Source organism: Macaca thibetana, unplaced genomic scaffold (genome assembly GCF_024542745.1).
Source record: "Macaca thibetana thibetana isolate TM-01 unplaced genomic scaffold, ASM2454274v1 unplaced_scaffolds17, whole genome shotgun sequence".
Classification (NCBI taxonomy): Eukaryota; Metazoa; Chordata; class Mammalia; order Primates; family Cercopithecidae; genus Macaca; species Macaca thibetana.
This window is the reverse complement of record NW_026088806.1, coordinates 11,179-30,827: the sequence shown is the minus strand read 5'-3', so window position 1 is coordinate 30,827 and position 19,649 is coordinate 11,179. Positions and strand designations below refer to the sequence as shown.

At 47.6% G+C, this 19,649-nt stretch overlaps 1 protein-coding gene across 1 annotated transcript; it reads right to left on the bottom strand.

Moving 5' to 3' along the window:
* Positions 1–1,119: 1,119 nt before the first annotated feature.
* Positions 1,120–18,935, bottom strand: LOC126947255 (aldo-keto reductase family 1 member B10-like). The gene is made up of 10 exons (XM_050777972.1): positions 18,865–18,935; positions 13,310–13,528; positions 12,124–12,204; positions 10,658–10,735; positions 5,442–5,564; positions 5,052–5,158; positions 4,531–4,612; positions 3,919–4,002; positions 3,189–3,271; positions 1,120–1,477 (listed from the first exon to the last, which is right to left on the bottom strand). Exons 1-10 carry the CDS (start codon positions 18,928–18,930, stop codon positions 1,435–1,437), a joined length of 966 nt encoding a protein of 321 aa, XP_050633929.1. The 5' UTR covers positions 18,931–18,935; the 3' UTR covers positions 1,120–1,434.
* Positions 18,936–19,649: the final 714 nt, after the last annotated feature.

Sequence of the window (19,649 nt, the reverse complement as noted above, 5' to 3'; positions counted from 1 at the left end):
ATCATGGTGGAGGCTGCCTGGAAAAAGCTGGGCCCACAGAGGAATGTGCTTTCTACTGGAGATGCCACTCAAGGTCAAGAGACAGGGAGAGAGGGAGAGAGAAATGCCTGACTCTTCCCTTCTCCGGCCCTTCAAGCTCCTAACAGTACCTCTCACTGAGCAAACCCAGGGGAAGTTATAACATAGCAAGGAAGCCTGGGAATGTAGGTGTACCCCCCAGCCCCAGTCAGAGGGTGAGGGGACTTGCCAATTTAGGATAGGCATTTGCCTCTGGAGAGGTAGTCAGGGGAATGTGCACAAAGTGGTCTTTGACTATATTGGTAACTCCTAATTTCTTTAATTTTTTTTTAAAGTTTTGGAGACAATATGGTAAAATGTTAGCATTTGTTTTTGTTTTTTGTTTTGAGACAGAGTCTCTCTCTGTCACCCAGGCTGGTGTGCAGTGGTGCAAGTCTGGCTCACTGCAAACTCCACCTCCTGGGTTCAAGCGACCCTCCCACTTCAGCCTCTCTAGTAGCTGGGACTAAAGTGCACACCACTACACCCAGCTAACACCTGTTAACATTATAATGTGGGTGACCAGAGGCTCATTACTTTATTTTCTGTACATTTCTATATAGTTGGAATATTTCATAAGAAGCGATTATTATAGGACAAACAGAAATGTTCCAGATTAATGGCAACAGTAAGCATCTTTATTGTATTTCCACCCTGCTTTCCAAGGAAATGCCACATCTCTCTCAGTGAAGAGTAGCATCTTTGTGGAGTTTGCAGGCTGTGCCATTGACTCTTTGGCATGATGGTGTATTGAAGACAAGGTGGGAGAGCAAGACAGGGAATGAGTGGAGACAGGCAAGGAGGAAAGGTGGCAGGAAAAGACTCAGGAGGAAGAGGATGACCATCGATCGCTGTGAGCTCTCCCAGAGCCTGCCTGCCTTTCAAACTTTGTTAAATCACTTATTACCTGGGTGGCATTGACAAGTTCCTCCTCTCTCCCTCCTAAGATGTTAAGAGTACCTACCACAGTGGGGTTATTTTGAGGATTCAGTGACTTCCCCCACAGGAAAACACTTCACGTTGTGTGGGAACATAGTCCACTCTCAATCCATCTTGGTTACCATCATTATTGTTTATTATTGATCTTTACATCCTCAGTGTTGGCAGAATTTCTTGTGCTTAACAAATATTTTTTCAGATCAGAGAAGTGGAAAAAATTGTCCTCTGCTTATTCAAGCCATGTTTTTCTGTGATATTCTGATCCTAGTTGCACATACAGAAATACATGTGTAAAACAGCACCTCGATTCTGGTCTACGGCAGGACGAAGTTCACTGTGATCTCAGATAAGCTTGGCTAAAATAGGACGTGAGTGGAGATAGTCACACTTCAGCGAAGAAAGAGAATCCCCTGTGTAATGTCACCAGGAGATTCAACCTCAATATTCTGCATGGAAGGGGTAGTCCTCCAAATGAGAGGATCTGCAGAAACAAAAAAAGAGAGAAACTCTGTTCCATCACAGCAAAAACTCTCGTTGAGAAGGCATTCTTCTCTGGTGGACTCTATCATATCTGCGCTCTCTCAGCCTCCTCCCTGCAAGAACACAAGAAGGGTGCTCACACCTTGATCTTCCCTCAAACTGATACGAGGGCTTTGCTAGGAAGGAGGACAGACAGTGACCAGGGCATGGGAAACAACTCGGAATGACAACTCATGGTTAGCCTGGTGTCAGGTGAGGCAACTGACAAGTCTTGTCCCAATCCACTGTCACAACATGCTGAGGTAGGAAACAGCAGCAGAATCGACAGCTTGGGGATTGTTATGAGTATTAAATGAGAAAATAGCACTGGCAAAGGGCTCAGGACCCTGGCACATTCTCAGCGAAGGTTCCATGGATGTTAGCTGCTACTCATATTATCATCCTACTTTATAGGTAAAGAAACCAACTAAGAAAAACTAGGAAATTTACCCAACGTCACACAGCTAAGAAACCAGGGTTAGTGTTGGATCTGAGGCCAGGTGCACTTACTCCTGAGCCACCAACCCATTGTCTCCACTGGATATGATGTTCATTGGAAGGTCAGCCGTTCAGTTTGGGGGAGAGTCCCATTTTATGTTCACCCTGCCTTTTTACACTAAGCAGCTGCTACTTTGTTAAACACTGATAAAAATAAGCCATTATAAGATGAGGAAAGGCTTCTGTGATACTAAAGGTGGGCAGGATAGATATGGAATATCATGACAAGCAAGCTGTGCTTGAGATACTGAAACCATTTTTAAAAGCTGAAAAATCATTTTGGCTATAGAAACATTGGAAGAAATTCAAATGGGCATTGAATTACAGACCTCGAAGTAATAAATGCTAGACAACTCTCTTTGATATATTTAATTAGATACATTAATCAGAAAGTATTGATTGTAAAGAGATGATTTAGGATTCCCACCTAGCCAGAGTGAAAACTTTCTTTCAACCATTTATCTGACATTTAAAGTAGAGTTACCACCACCTCCTTTAAGAGGCATTTGGAGATTATTTAATCCAGCCTCCCCGGCCTTCTGGCTTGAATGCTCTAAACACAATCCCACCTCAGGGCCTTGGCACCTGCTGTTATGAATGCCAAGAATGCTCTTCCCCCAAATATGCATGTGGCATATCCTACACAGCAAAGCCTCCCTTGACCCACCCTGTATAAAGGATCTGTCCCACTGCCACCCACCACTTCCTATCCACTTTGCCCTACTTTATTTTTCTGTCTAGCATTTGTTACTGTCTGTCACATGTATTTTGATTTGATTTATTTCTGTTCTGTCTTCTTCCCTCCCTCCATAAGCACGTGGAGGCAGCAGCTTTGCATAGTATGATAACCCAAGCACCTAGAAGATGCCTGGCACATAGAGGACCACTAGATATTTATTGAATGTAGGAATAAATGAATGCTCACCTCCTGCCTATTGACAACACACCTTCTGTTACAATTCTAGCTCTACATCCAGAAGTTCAGACAATGAGCAGCAATTAGAGATGTGTCCCTCGCAGTGATTCCCAGGTACCCCAATTTTAGTTTCAGAATTGCCCCAAAATTGTATTTGAAGACACAAGCAGTCCCAGCAGCCTTCTAATTCTTCCAACTAACCCTCTACCAGTTTAGAAAAACTCCTGGCAATGCTCCTAGTTAACTCCATGCCACTTACTGCAACACGTTACAGGCCCTCCAGTTTCTGTTGAAGCTGAGGATGGTTGCCATCTCCTCATCACTCAATTTGAAGTCAAAGACCTGGAAAGATAGGAGTTCCAGGACATCATCAGTAAGGCAGTTACTGCTGTGACTGGAGACTGCCGCTCATTCTAGCAGGGAGTTCTAGCAGCACAAACTGGTCACAGGTGTTTTTCCCATTATATCCACGGGGTATAAATTTTTCTCTAAATTAAGTCCTACACACAGACCGCAGTATTTGTAGTGCTCAGTGTTCTAGGGGAGGGAGACCAGGTTCACAGACACTAAGCCCCAGGTGTGCACAGGCCCTGTGCTCCATGATGCGCCCTTCTAGAAGACAGTTCTCCAAGGACAGTTCACACCTCCTCTGCTGCCGGAAGACGAGCAGGGAGGCCAGGACAGTCTGCTTATGTGGTGGCCCAGGGCTTAGCTGCTCAGGGGCAACTGAGGGTCTTCTCAGTGGTGTGAGGCACAGCTGTGCTCAGACCTGACAAGGCTTCAGCAGGCACCGTCCCCAGCATGTCCTCAGCCCATGGATCATTCATCTCAGGTATACTGAGCCTAGCACCCTAGACTGGAAAATGATAGGGTAGTGGGAACGGAGGGGACCAAAGACAGTGCAGGAATGAGCTGAGAATCCTGGTGAGAGGGTCTGCCTCTGACCCACCCCACGGAGAAGTACCAGGGCCAACCAGCCGGAATCTTACCTGAATGTTCTCAACAATGCGGGCCGGTGTCACAGACTTGGGGATGACAATCACATTCCTCTGGATATGGAAACGGATCAGAACCTGTGCGGAAAGGGGACATGATGTTTCCACTCAGCTATAAGGACCCTTCCTTTTATGGAAAGGAAGAATAAAACATCCCTGCAGCTCACTGTGGCTTCAGGTACAATCGCTGATACTGACTGAGCCCTTCGCAGCTATTAGATTTGTGCCAGCCCCTCGCCTCATCTCTCCCTTCACCTTAGGGACAATTCTGTGATCTTCATTTTTCAGGAATAAAGAAAGCAGTTTGGGTCATAAGGCTGATCAGAGGTAGAGTTGGCGTCTGCACCCATATCCCTAGACTTCAAAGCCACGCTTTGCGACTTGGCTGTAGGACTTGACAGGAAGCTGTGAGGCAGAAGCTATCTTTGTTTCAGTGACAGCTCTTGTGTTTCTTGAGGTTCCAACAGACTTCGAAGGAAACACTTTAGAGGGCTTCAGCTCCTGTGTTCTTCCCCTTTAAGGAGTTAGTTGAGGACAACACAAGAAATGAAACATGAGACTGGAAGAAATAGTTGCTGGATAACAAGAAAAATAAAAATATGGCACCTGGGCTGCGGTTTTCTTGTGCTTTGCAGCAATCTCCTTAATCTTGGGCTCCTCCAGCAGGGAAGGGTCCTCTGGCTTGGCCCTAGAGGCAGAAAGATGCTGATGTGAACAATCACCATGGCTACCATGTACAGATGGACACCACTCCAATGAGGGTCTCAAGACTGATCATCAGAGCCTCTCCATCTGGGAGACAGGCAGGAGGACCTGGAAGCTTGGGTCCTTCCCCCGGGCTCTGAAGCCTCAGTATGTTGCAAAGCCTGGTTCATGCTTGGCTTGGATGGCTGAACTGGAAATATTCCCAGAGGGTCAAACACGTCGCCCATGTTTTTGTTGTTGCTGTTGTTGTTGCTTTTCAATTCCCATTTGTTCCCGCTGTCATCCCATTTGGTTGTACCAAATGCATTACCTTACACACGTTTTTCTTTCCAGTGACTTATGGTCTCATACCAATATTTACCAAACATAAAATAATGTTTTAAAGATTGTCAAGAGAAGGATCCACTGCTTGGAAGCCTCACCAAGGTCTATCCGGAGAGCCCAGGGGGCTGTAGGCCGTAACGGTGATGCCCTTGGAGTGGCAGTACTGGATGAGTTTCTCCTGCGTGAGGTACGGGTGACACTCAACCTGCAACAGCAAACACTCCTCATCATGGGGAAAGCTGGCTGGCTTTTTGAGTTGGTCATAGGGAGTTCTACACAGACACCCAAAGACCACCAAGCAAAGGCCAAACACCTACCCACTGAGATTCTTGCTAACACACCCATGAGATCAGCCTCACACCTCCCGAAAGTGTCCTGATCACTGACCCCTGAGATGAGACTCAGGGTATAGCATTGAACGTTCCTCCCAACGTATAAGAAGTAATAGGGCAAGACCTTTATTTACCCTTATACTAAACAGAATTTACCTGGTTAGTCACTGGTTTATATTTCAGTCCAGGTTTGTTCAAGAGCTTCTCAATCTGGAAGTGGTTGAAATTGGAGATGCCAAGGGCTTTCACCAGCCCCTCATCCACCAGCTCCTCCATGGCCTGTCATAGAAAGGAAGACCTTTTGGGCAGCCCCAGAGGGACTATAGGGACCCTGGCTTGCCTCAGTCCTCCCTGGGACAGAAATTGCTAAAGGATCCACCACAACAGGGTTAGCCGAAGCATTCACAGGAAATTTCAGTCCAGGGCCTGGGTGCCCATCAGTGATTGGTTCCAGCCCTACTGCCCCTCCCCAGCCCAAGAAAAAGTAGGAGTAACAGGTAAAGATTTATATTCTTGCCACTCTCACCTTACACGTAAAGAAACACACTCAAAATATACTTCTGTACACAGGGGAAATATGAAAGTTTTGTAATGCAAAAAATAAAAAACTAAATAAAAAATGAACATTTGCAAGCTTATGAGATGATTTTATTTTTAATGAATCCAAATGACAGCGGTTAGCTACTGCTGTGTGCATTGTACACCCAAACCTAGGCAAGCTGTGTTAGTCAGGAAGAGGCTGCAGCATGTGGAGAAGCCTCACTAGTGGGTCCTGAGTCACTTTCTCCCACACCAACCGTGCTTGGGTTTGCAGGAAGGTCATGCATATAGATTATGCCCTGGCAGGGGCACCTGGGCAAGGGGTTGTGTGGGGCTGAAACCTGACCCACAGTCTGCATATCCAGCCATGCTTCCCGGTACAGAAACTACAGGGACCCCCAAGGAAGGGAATCTTTGTATAACTTTTAGCCTATATTGGGCATTTTCCAAACTTGCCCAAATATATCATATATGTTAGCAGCAGCCTCCAATGCAACATGTATTTATTAGCCATCTATTACATGTTCCAGAAGTTGTCAGGATGTAAAAGTATACGATGTGCTTCCTTCTTCTGGGATTCTTACAGTCCAATTAAAGTGCTAGGGTTCCCTTCTGTGGAACCATCAACCATGACCGTGAGGCTGCCTCAGATAACATGACCGTGGCATAGACAGAGTCAGAAAGGAAAGAGAAGGAAGAGATTCACACAGCCTGCAGCTGTCAGGGCAGACCTCCAGGTAGAGTTTAAACTGCGTCTCAGAAAAAAAAAAAAAAAAAAAAGAGAGATAAGAGGGGAAAAATATGTGCATATGAGACAGGAAGGCAATAGCAAACTCAGAGGCAGGGATGAACATGACATGTTCAGGGAACTCTTAATCCAGCCCTTCTCAACTTTGGCTGCAACTTGGAATCACCAGGGAAGTTTAAAAACTACCGGTGGATGCAGTGGCTCATGACTGTAATCTCAGCACTTTGGGATAGGATTGGAACAGGGGGTTTGGGCCTGGGTTTCAGCAACCTAGGGTAAGTTTTTAACTCTTGTAGGCCTTAGTATTCTCTTCTCAAAAAAAGTCTTATAATACATACTAATAATATATATCTTCTGATACACATATCAGAGGCTGAGACAGGAGGATTGCTTGAGGCCAGGTGTACCAGACATCCTGGGCAACATAGCAGACTCTGCCTCTACGAGAAAATTGTTTTTAATTAGCTGGATGTGGTGGCATGTGCCTCTGATCCCAGCTACTTGGGGAATTGCTTGAGCCCAGGATTCCAAGGCTGCTCTGTGCTATGAATCATGCCATTTCTACTCTAACCTGGGCCATTCAGAGCAAGAACTCTCTAAATTTAAAAAAAAAAAAAAAAAAAATTGGCCGGAGTGCGGTGGCTCAAGCCTGTAATTCCTAGTCAACTTTGGGAGGCTGAGACGGGTGGATCATGGGGTCAGGCGATCGAGGGACCCATCTTGGCTAACCATGGCGAAACCCCGTCTCTTACTAAAAACTACAGAAAAAACTCGCCGGGCGAGGTGGTGGCGCGCCTTATAATCCCAGCTACTGGGGAGGCTGGAGGCAGGCGAAATGGCGGGAAAACCCGGGAGGCGGAGGCTTGCAGTGAGCTGAGATCCGGCCACTGCACTCCAGCCTGGGCGGACCGAGCGAAGGACTCCATCTCAAAAAAAAAGTAAATTAAATAAATAAAATAAAGAAATAAATAAAATTTACCTATTCCTGGCTTTCTCCCCCAGAAGTTTTCTTACTGATTTTTGGTGTGAGTTGTGTAGGGAACAAGAAAGAAAACATTCAGACTGTTCCTGTGTCTGCTGTAGAAAGGGAAGACATAAGAACTCCCATTTTTGACTATATCCTTGAAAAAATCATTGCTTTTGACTCGCAGAATGTTGTCTTTCCGGCCGAGAGATGAGTGATGAGAGAGCCCCCGTCACTTTGCCCCAACCTTGTGCTCACAGAAACTTGTGTTGTAATGGAATCAGGTTTAAGGGATCTAGGGCTGTTGCAGGAAGTGCCTTGTTAACAAAATGTATACCAGCAGTTATGCTGTGGTAAAAAAATCATCGCCATTCTCTAGTCTCAAATAAACCAGAGGACGCAATGCACTGTGAAAAGCCACAGGGGACCTCTGCCTTGGAAAAGCCGGGTATTGTCCAAACGTTTACTCCCCATGTGATAGTCAGAAACATGGCCTCGTGGGGGTTGCGGGGGGGTCGGGGCGGGGTAGTGTGTGGAGGGTGAGGGTCAGGTTGCGCTGCGAGGGATGAGAAAGACCTGACCGTCCCCCGTCCGTCACCCGTTAAAGGGTCTGTGCTGAGGTGGAGGAGTAAAAAGAGGAAAAGCCTCTTGCAGTTGAGATAGAGGAAGGCCACTGATCTCCTGCCTGCCGCCAGGGAAACTGAATATCTCGGTATAAAAACCCGATTGGTATATCTGTTCAATTCTGAGGGACAGAGAGAAAAACTGGCCCGGTGGCGGGAGGAGAGACATGTTGGCCAGCAATGCTGCTTTGTTATTCTTTACTCCTTCCCTCCCCCCCCCCCCCCCCCACCAACGAGATGTTTGGGATGGAGAAGAAACCTAAATCTAACCTACATGCTCATCCAGGCATAGTACCTCCCTTTTGAACTTACTTATGACACAGATTCTTTTGCTCACAATGTTTTCCTGATGGACCTTCTCCCTATTATTCAAGCGGGTAGCTCTCCTACCGTGTTCTTCTTTTGTTTTTTTATTGCTGAGATAACGGAAATAATAATCATAAAAAAACTGAGGGAACTCAGAGGAGCGGTGCCGGTGCAGGTCCTTGGTAGGCTGAGTGGGCCGGTCTCCTGGGCCCACGGTTGTTTCTCTATAACTTTGTCTCTGTGTCTTATTTCTTTTCACAGTCTCTCGTCCCACCTGATGAAGATACACCACAGGCGTGGAGGGGCAGGCACCACCCCTGCAAGTTGTAGCCTAGACATTGGGATTTGTAAACTCCTCAGGTGATTCTAATGCTCAGCCGACATTGAGAACCACTAGCGTAGACGAAGTTATTCAATTGGGTAGTAGAGTTTAAAAGCTATGAAATCATAAGGTTCCCCAAAACTTCCGATTGAGCAATTAGATAATTTAAAAGCTATTGTACATCATAGGTCAGGTTAGTTTGCCTGTCTTCCCACTTGACTTCTTTATACTTTTTCCTCCCGTCTGCTTCAGGGTGGTCAATGAGGTTTCTACTGAACTGGCTGTGGGTCTACAGAAACATCCAGCGCTTTCATATTCAAGCCTGCTCATTTCAAATCAGAGCCTCTGACCTTGATCACCGATATCTTTTCATGCCTTTCAAATGTTTTATTTAACAGTCATTCTCGTATTCATTCAGAAAACATAGCACTGTGAGACACAGGCTATACTTACATACTTGCCATACTTAGTATCATCATAGGAGCTAAGGCAAAAAAACTGATCAAATGTAACCCAAACTGCCAGGTGCAGTGGCTCACACCTGTAATCTGAGCACTTTGGGAAGCTGAGATGGGTGGATCCCCTGAGGTCAGGAGTTCGAGACCAGTCTGGCTAAAATGGTGAAACCCTGTCTCTACTAAAAATATAAAAGTTAGCCGAGCATGGTGGTATGCATGTGTAGTCTCAGCTACTCAGGAGGCTAAGGGAGGAGAATGGCTTTAACTCGAGAGAGGGATGTTGCAGTGAGCCAAGATGAAGCCACTGCACTCCAGCCTGGGCGACAAAGTGAGACTCTGTCTTTAAAAAAAGAATGCTGTGTTTTGTGGATTAATGTTTTTGAACCAACAATACACAGAAAAAGCTACATTTAATTGAATCTTGTCAATTCTAAGCATTTCAGAAAGGTGAGGCTTAATATATTTTCCCTTGTAAAAACACAATACAAACTCGCAACTACATGTACCCCTACACAGACAGCTGCCACTATGACACCATTAACTCTTGGAGTCAGATGCCACTGATCATTTATAACTCATTCTTCCACTTCATTCTCTACTAGCATTTGCAAAAGGATAGAATGGTATAATAAAAAATGATCAGAGAAAACACTGATCCCTTAATTCACTTTGAATGTGAATGATGTGAAACAGGTCATGATGTGATCTGGGAAGCAGGGCACTCAGGTTCCCTGATTTCTGGATGTGTGTTCACTGCCTGCCAAGCACCACGCTGATGGCTTTGGTGGTTGGACTTGTGATTCAGATGAGTCTGGGTCCAATCCCAGCTCTGCCACACACATTGTGACATGACCTGCGCAAGTCACCAATCAATCTAGGCTTCAAATGTCATTATTTATAAAGGTGGATGTTAACCCTGTCTTATAGGTTTAGATGATTAAATGGCTACTGTGACTAATGTTCCTGGCATGTAAACCATCTTAATCATTATCGCACCCTCAAAAATACATAGTAGTAGTATGAGTTATAAGACTTCTTTTTAAGAAGAGAAAACTGAGCCCTAAAAACGTTACAAACTGACCCTAGGTTACTCAGCTGCTATGAGCATACCCAGGCCCAAACCTCCTGTTCCAAATGGCTCGCTCTGGTTTGAGAACAGCATGTATATTCCCCAAAGTGGGGTACATTGTATTTTCAGTCTTATTTGAAGACTCAGTTCTAGACTTGAAATCTAAATAGTATCAGATGCACCCAAAAGCCAAAGGTGATGAGGAAGATATTAGAAGAGCTAGAGAATCACAATGATGAAATTAGAAAGCATCAGGCACACGGCCTCTTTCATGTCAATGGGAAGTCTCATGGATAACTGAAGATTTCTCTCCCAGCACACTTAGAGGAAGCTGGAACCTACCTCCCAGGCATCCAAGAACGTTGCTTTTCCACCGATGGCATTACCTTTATCATCTTTGGGGTAAAAGTCATCTCCAGACTGTAAATACAGAATGAAAAGTTTACTGGAATCTTTATCAGGACACTTGGTTCTGTTAAACAAGGTTTCAGGGTCCTAACTCTTGCTAAATACCACATGTGCATACCAGTTTTTCAGGCTCTGTATAGTACATACTACAAGAAGGTGAGTTTAAATAAAATCTCTATATCGGCCGGGCGCGGTGGCTCAAGCCTGTAATCCCAGCACTTTGGGAGGCCGAGACGGGCGGATCACGAGGTCAGGAGATTGAGACTAGCCTGGCTAACACGGTGAAACCCCGTATCTACTAAAAAAATACAAAAAACTAGCCGGGCGAGGTGGTGGGCGCCTGTAGTCCCAGCTTCTGGGGAGGCTGAGGCAGGAGAATGGCGTAGACCCGGGAGGCGGAGCTTGCAGTGAGCTGAGATCCGGCCACTGCACTCCAGCCTGGGCGACAGAGCGAGATTCCGTCTCAAAAAATATATATATAATAAAAAATAAAATAAAATAAATTCTCTTGTCTCTAACAATGGATATTAATCCATCTATTTTAGAAAACCACTGGATTGATGTTCAAGAATCTGCTGTTAGTACATTCCAGAAAGCCACCTTTATCACCATGGGACATTCACCTCATACACCTAAGAACCCTGTGTACAAACCCAAGGGAATACTTTCATTTCAGTATCACTGGCTAAGGACTAGAATCTCCAGAGGGTGTGGGTTTCTGGGGAAGATATTGGCCAGCTTTCTATCCTTGCAGCCTCTAGAAGAGACATGGGAAATAAGGGATGGGCAGGCCATCAGCACACCCGTCTGGTCAGGAGGGGAGAAGTGCTGGAATTTTGTCTGTCCCACCCCTCAGGAAGCAGGTAGAGCAGGAGCCCCAGGCAATGGGAGCCGCCGATTGAAGTAGACGTATATGGCTTCCTTCCAGCAATCACTGCACTTGGGCTTTTCCTCCAAGATGCCACTCTCCCGGGGTTTGCTCTACGTAAGAAGATAATTTGTCCCAGGAATAAAGTTATTGGCTAGTCTATTCCAAGGGATTGGCTGGGGAGGGCAAACTCTGGGGTGCAAATTCAAGACAACAGTGTGGAGAGGGCTGGTGCACACTTGTCCTGGGCTTGCCAGAAAACATGGCTCCTCTCAGACATAACTGCCAAGAAAAACGCAGGCCTGTGGCCACGCTCAGCAGCACACATGGCCTCAAGCCTTCCCATTTCCACCCCTCAGCCGTACATTCTGCTCCAAGGTCTCTTCCTGAACCAAATGACACCTCCCCAATTATGAACTAAAAGGTCCTCCTGCCCCCAGTCGACACCACCCCTAGCCCTGGGTACACGCTCCTATTTTTCCCCGCATGCTGCTCAGAATCTATGAGGCAGAGCAAGAGAGTCCGCTCAAACCTTGAATCCCTGTGGCCAGTGAATTAAGTTAGAGGTCCAGATTAGCTCAGCTTCCAGGTTCTTGATGGTCATCTCAAAAGGCTATCCTCAACAAAGCGGTCTCCTCAAAGAAAGTGGGGCCACAACTGCAAGAGTGTAGCAATAGGCCTGTTAAAATTTGGAGAGAAGGAAGGGCCCACGTTATACCCAGTGTCCCTGCCTTTTGAATTGCACCCTGATCTAACCTGGCACAGGCCCATTTTTAACAATGCAGATTTAAAATCCACGACAGCACCGTGTGGGAAGATCACCATTGGCTCAGCACGTCAATGAACATGTCATTAAGTGTTAAAAGCAATTTACTTTTTCAAACTCTCATAGTACTTTTATATGTCTCTCAGATTCATTTAAGTAAATATGGCCACAAGATTCAAAGTGGTGGTTTATCCTGTCTCAGTCTCTGTCCTCAAACTTGGGCTCTCTGAGAGCGGGGATTGTGTGGAACTTTTAAATGTCAAGCAGAGTCCTAGGGCCTTCGGGAAAAGATGGTCCTTTATCTGACCTTATCTGATAGGTCCCTTATCAAGCCTGTCAGGCCCAAGTGATAACTTTATAAGGCTTTATCCACACTTGGGCTGCTACACAGTTGGGGTCTATTTGTCCACAGATGCATGCAATTTCCCCGTATAGAACTAGTGTTTTCTCAGCAAGTTGTGTATAATGTAAATCCAGTGATTCTCAACCCCCTCACACCCAACACCCTCTTCTTTTTTATAACATTGTGTACCTCACCTTTCAATAGACTTAATGAAGAAAATCATATGTGGCAATAGAAAAATGCTCCTACTGTTTCCAAAATGCCCTCTGACTGACAACCTCAGGGTCACAGTTGCTGAGACCACAGTGCTGACAGGGAGGCCACACATCCAGCCCTGCCTGCACCCTTGGCCTCTGACTGCCTCTGGGCAGATGGTGGATCCCTCTGATGGGGAACAGGGAGGCCCAGGGCAGTGCAGGGCTCCATGGAGACAAGCCCACTGTGGGAAAACCAACCCGTAGGCAGGTGGCGCAGCAACGACATGTTCAAATATCAATAGCGGCTTGGAGTATGGAGAGAATTGTATCCACAGATGTTGTCAAGGCAGGGATGAAAAGGGCTAAATGTAGAAAAGGCTGACAGAGTTCTGGCTGCTGACCCGACCCAGACACTTCTGCCTGCCCTCAAGTGAAGGCCTCCCACCCAATGCGCCATGTGCACCTTGCTGACGATGAACAGGTCCTCCCGCTTCACAGCCTGCTCTTGGATCTTCTCTTGGATGGCTTCCCCCACCTCATGTTCATTCTGATAGACATAGGCACAGTCAATGTGGCGATATCCTGCATCAATGGCCACCTTCACCGCTTCTTTCACTTTGCCGAGAGGAGACTGAAAAGCAAAAGAAAAGCCCATCACACATGTATTATTATTTTTTTTAAGCGATGGGGCCTTGCCATGTTGCCCAGGCTGGCCTCACACTCCCAGGTTCAAGCAATCCTCCCACCTCCAGAGTAGCTGGAATTACACCACATTCAGCAACCAACATATTCTCTTATCCCCAGATCACCTTCAATAGGCTGCCCCACATGGCTCAGTTTCTCCAAACCAAGGCCTCACTGGGGTCTCCTTGGCCAGGGGACATCCGGGAGGATACACACTTTAGAAATGTTTTCAAAAGAAATGGAGGGAGGAAGTAGCCGAAGCAGCGGCGGAAGTAGCCGATAGCGGCCGGAGACGCGGGCGCAAGGCGAGGCGATGAGCTGACCAGGGCCCTACGCGGGCTCCGCCTCAGCATGTCGGACTTCGACGAGCACGAGCAGGCCGCTCAACGAGAATAAAACAAGAGGAGGGGGACAAGGAGAAACCGGCTTAGGAAGCGCTAGCCACAGCCGCTCTCGAAGCCGGGACCGCAAACAGCCGGGCCGGGAGCTATCCACCGGTGGACCGGCGCAACAGGACCAGCGGATCCCCTCAGCGCCCTCCCTGGACAGGCTGGCGACGAAGCATACCTTTGACCAGAGGCGCTAAAGAGGAGCACGGTTGGACTGATTCGTTCCCCGCCATGAGAAGAAGAAAGAAGGTGAGATACGTAAATTACTGGGACGTGCCACACTCGCTTTGAGACATCACCCCAAATGCAGTACAAGGCCATGCAAGCTGAGGTCAGATTCCAGCCACCTGCTCCTTTTTTTCCTTTTCCCCACCATGACCCCCCTGACGGTCTGGCTGTGACCCCAACGCCGGTTGCCCGTGGTTGGGAGCCAGATACACTAGACAAGCCCGGCGCCTTATACTTGAGGGCAACCATCCCCTTTGGCTATCACTGAGGAGGCCATTGAATGGATTTCTTACTATGCCCAGAATGCGCGCTTGGGGGGGCTTGGACCCAGGCCCCTGGCCACCCTTGGTGTTGGCTCTGTGCAGAATTAACCAGGACAGGGAATTTTGCCTTTTTGGAGTTTCCGCTCAGTGGACGAGACTACCCAGGCCATGGCCTTTGACGGCATCATCTTCCAGGGCCAGTGTCAACTCTATAAGAATCCGCTGGCCTCAGCCACCGACTACCAGCCGGCTTCCTGGGCATGTCAGAGAAACCCTCCGTATATGTGCCTGGGGTGGTGTCCACTGTGTGGGGGTTTTTTTTTTTCCCTGACTCTCGCCCACAAGCTGTTCATCGGGGGCTTACCCAATCTACCTGAACGGATGACCAAGGTCAAGGAGCTTGATGACATCCTTTTGGGCCTCTCAAGGGCCTTCAACTTGGTCTATGGACCAGTGCCACGGGGCTCTCCTAGGGCTTTCGCCTTCTGCCGCTCCGCTTTTTTTTTCACGGGCCGGCGCGCGTGAGGTACGTGGACATCAACGGTCACGGAATTCAGGCCAGTGCGGAGACCCTGAACGGTATGCAGCTGGGGGTATAAGGAAGCATGCTGGTCCAGAGGGCTAGTGTGGGGAGCCAAAGAATGCCACGCTGGAGGAGGCCCCCCGAGCACCATCCAATCATACGCCAGTGAACCTGCAAGTGCCGGGCCATGATGGAGCTCCCAGGTGCAGATGGTGTCGGCCACTCCGACTGACGGTACTGTGCCTCATTAACTATGGGTGCTGCAGGCAGGAGGACCTGCTGGACGACGAGGAGTTACGAGGAGATCGATTGGAGGGACGTCGCGGTATGACGAGTGCAGCAAAGTTATGGGGCTTGTCAAGTCCATAGAAGATTCCGCCGGTGCCTTCGTGGACGGTGTCGAGGTGCCCGGCTGCGGAAAGATCTTTGTGGAGTTCAACTCTGTGTTTGACTGCCAGAGAAAGCCAATTGCAGGGCGCCCTGACGGGCCGCCACAGTTCGCCAAAAGAGTGGTTTGTCACAAAATACTGTGAAACCCGACTCTTAATCACCCGCCGGGACCTTCTGGTAGAGGGCGGCCTGGGGGAGGGTTCGTTAGGGGAGGGTGGGGGCAGGGCTGGCTGGGGGACTTCTCCCTCACTCCCGCCCCCCCCCTCTATCCCCCTCTGAAGACGATGGGGCAGTGGAAGTGACAGCCGGCAGACACACGTCTGCCGGCCAGCAAACTGGAATGGCAGGCAATTAACGGTTGGGGGGCGCGGGGGGTTTGGGGGTGTGTAGGGCAGGAGAGGGGACTGGGGACGGGAAGTGCGCACACAGCCCACACAGACAACACGCACCCCACACTAGACACAGAGGGGAAGGGCGTGGGGATGGGGACAGGGTGCACAGCAGGGCGGGTTAGGACCCCAGCCCCTCCCAAAAACAGCCTCCTCCTCCCTTTGAACCCCTTTCTCCTCCCCTTCACCACGGTTAGGAACAGAGCGTGGTTTAGATTTTTTGGCCAAACTATTTCATGAATTTTGTATGTCCCGGCCCTCAGTGCCCATGCAACTCTCCCTTCCCAGGAACGCAGCTCAGTTCCTTCGGCCTAGTGGTTCATCTCTGGTCCCCTCCTTGGTTTCTTACCGTTAGTTGATTTTTCCTCTTTAGTCTCCCCCGGACATGCCTGCGCCAGCCCCGTGGCCCCTGCCCTTCTCCTACTCTCTGTGGCATGTTGCATATTGTTTGCTATAGACTGAATTTGCTCATTAAAACATATTTGTTGTATTTGACTTTAAAAAAAAAAAAAAAAAAAAAAAAGAAATGGAGGTATGTGAAATTTAATTTAATGATTATGGTCCTTATGTCTGTAGTCCTAGCTAAAAGTCATTTCACTTTCATCCAGGTTAGTCCAGAAATGTCTTCAGGTGTGTCGGGTGGCGGACGGCGGCGAGTGCAGATGGCTCCACTGCAACTTTCTGAAGACCCAGATAAAAACCAGGACTCTAAATTACCCAGAGGAATTTTCAGACAATATCCCCCAAATTGTGATAAGGATATGGATATTGGTTCATTACAGAATCCCAATTCGTGATTCCAATACTTACTGGCGTGTGTGGGGCCCTAAGCAGGGTGATTTCAAATCTCTCTAAACCCTTGTCTGCAAAAATGGAAAAAGAAAATTAATGAAGCACCAGCCTCATGAGGGCCTTTGTGATGTATGACATGCTGCAATGAATGTTAGGTTAAATGCAAACATCACCTGACACACAGTAAGGGCTCAGTAGAGGCCGTTTCATTATATAAGGATCCTTACAGAAATAAAGGAGAAATAGAAAAACATTATCAGGAATAGCGTTTGTTTTTCCATTCCTATAAGAAGAAAGACGGGAGGTAGGAGGCGAGAAATGAGAGACAGGGAGAGAAAGAGGGAGGGAAAGAAAGGAAAGGAAAAAAAAAAAAAGAAAAAGAAAAGGCAATAGGGGGTGGGGGAAAATTATCAACATATTTGTTCTAACCTAACCAAACCCATATTGATGGGGGCAAAAAAAAAAAGCACTTAAAAACTTGATCTCTACATGGAATAGTCTTTTAAATCACTCTTTCTTTTGAGATGATAACAAAACATTTTGAAAAATGCAACACAAAAACGAGATGCACAGCTGGCCCTACCTCTTCTTGGACAAGGTAAACAGGCCTCTGCCATGCATCCAGGGAAACACCCCCTGAGTGCCCCCAAACCGCTATGCTACACCATCCTTCACCTCCCACCGCCTAAGTTCATAATCCTTTATCTTATCATATCCACGTGATTAAGGAAGTCAGCTTCTTTTCTTAATTTTTACTTTTCTAATACCAAAAATTCTGAAACTGTCTGCGTGATACTTACCCAGGGTGGGCAGATTCCCTGAAAATTCTCATGAAGTGATTATTTCTTCCATTTTTTATATAGGATCTTGAAGCTCCGATTTTTGTTGCAAATCCTTGCTATTCAAAGCAAGAGATGCTTGAGACATGAATCAAGGATGGAAGTGATCTCTGTTCGTCAGATACACCTAGAATGTATCGCTGAGAATGAGCCCAGTGTTGGGCGAACAGAGTGTCATACCCTTCCAGCTCGGCACAGAGACGTGGGAAAAAATCAGGGTGCACAAAAAGGATAAAAGAGCGCCGTAGGCAGAAGACCCCGCAGTGGGACATTAGCCACAAGGCACAGGAGAGAAGAGGATATTCCAAAAGGACTGCTTCCGGTCGCTAGTTACGGTAGTGCCCCATCATTGGATGGAAATGGCAAAGAAGGCAGAGTGAAAAAATAAGGTGGTGATGGAACCACTTCAAAACTTAGCCTAAGAGAGGCTCAGGAACCTGCCTCACTGAGTCCTGGATGTGCCTTATGATGTTTTGCCAGAGTTGACATTAACGCAGCTGGGTGGAGCCCAGGACTCCCAGCCCGAGGCTCTCGGCAGCCCCAGCACGTTTGGCTAGATTTCAGTGTGTACAGGAACCACACTAGGGATCTTGTTAAAGTGCCCATGCCCATTAGGTAGCCTGGGGTGGAGTCTGAGACTCTGTGTTTTCTCTCTCTCTCTTTCTCTCTTTCTTTCTTGGATCTCACTCTGTTGCTGAAACTGGAGGGCTGGCAGTGGACCCACAATCACTGCTCACTGCAGCCTTGACCTCTCAGGCTCAACACTCTAATCTCCTCCTCAGCCTCCCAAGTGGCTCGGACTACAGGTGCATTCCACCATTGCCTAGCTAATTTATTTATTTTTTGTAGAAATGGGGTCTTACCATCTTACCCAAGACTGGTCTCCAAGTCTTGGGCTCAAGCAATCCTCCTGTTGGGTCTCCCAAAGTGCTGGGATTACAGGCCATGACCCAACCCACACCCGGACAGTTCTGCATTTTCTAACAAGCTCCCAGCTCATGATTGATTCTGCTAGCCCTTGTCCCACACCGCTGATCTGCAAAGGGACATGCCAGGGGGACTTCCGGCTTTGCAATTCCTCCATCCCGCAAACCACCCATGCCCCAACAAGCCTCAGCCAAGGACTCTGGGGAAAAAAAAAAAATTTGTTTTTTGGATCCCAATTAAGTGTCCTTAGAGAGCCAGAGAGAGAAGAAACTGCCCTTGGAAAACAATTTTAGGTCCAACAAGCTCTTGAAACGTTGATACTTGCTAGAGGAAGCTCTCAGCGGCTGCTGGGAGCCTGCCTTGGAGCTTTGCAGCCTGAATCAGCTCTGAGAAAAGAAAGCAACCGGAGTCCCGGCTCCAGGACTGAATCTCACCTCTCCAAACCCCTGCCCGACCTCCAGGCTTTCCTGGCTGAATGCAGAAAGAGAAAACACCCAAACTCCCCTCCAGAGAAGAAGGCTGTGCAAAGATTTGCATATTTACCTGCCACGTGCCCAGGCCCACAATGGGCATCTTGGCTTTGGTACTGAGCTCCACAAAGGTGGCCATGGTTGGCGCAGAAATGATTCTGAGTGAGCAGGTATAAGTCTGATGTCCTGCCTGTGTCCAAGTTGGTTGCTTCTGGTGTTCTTGGTCTCCGCTGACTTCAAGATGAAGCACAGACCTTCGCAGTGATTGTTACAAGCTCTTAACGATGGTGTGTACAGAGTTTGGTTCCTTCAGATGTGTCTGTAGTTTCTCCCTTCTGGTGGGTTCGTGGTGTCTCTGACTTCAAGAATGAAGCCACAGAGCTTCGTGGCGAGTGTTACAGCTGTTAAAGGTGGTGCAGATCCAAACAGTCAGCAGCAGCAAGATTTATTAGGAAGAGGGAATGAACAAAGCTTCCACAGCTGGAAGGGAACCCGAGCAGGTTGTTTATTCCATTATTTATCCCCGCCCATGCGTTGTAGATCGGTCCATTTTGCAGAGCACTGATTGGTCCATTTTGCAGAGCACTGATTGGTGCATTTTACAGAGTGGTGTTTGGTGCATTTACAGTCCTTTAGGTAGACACAGCGCTGATTCGTACATTTTTACAGAGTGCTGATTGACGCATTTACAATCCTTTAACTAGACAGAAAAGTTCTCCAAGCCCCCAGTCGCCCCAGGAAGTCCAGCTGGCTTCACCTCTCAATCCTCCCTCTAAACAGGACATCCTAACTGCTGTTGGGAATTGGGCGATGTCCACTCTAGACACTTCACTTAGTCTCTTGCTGATACGGATGAAC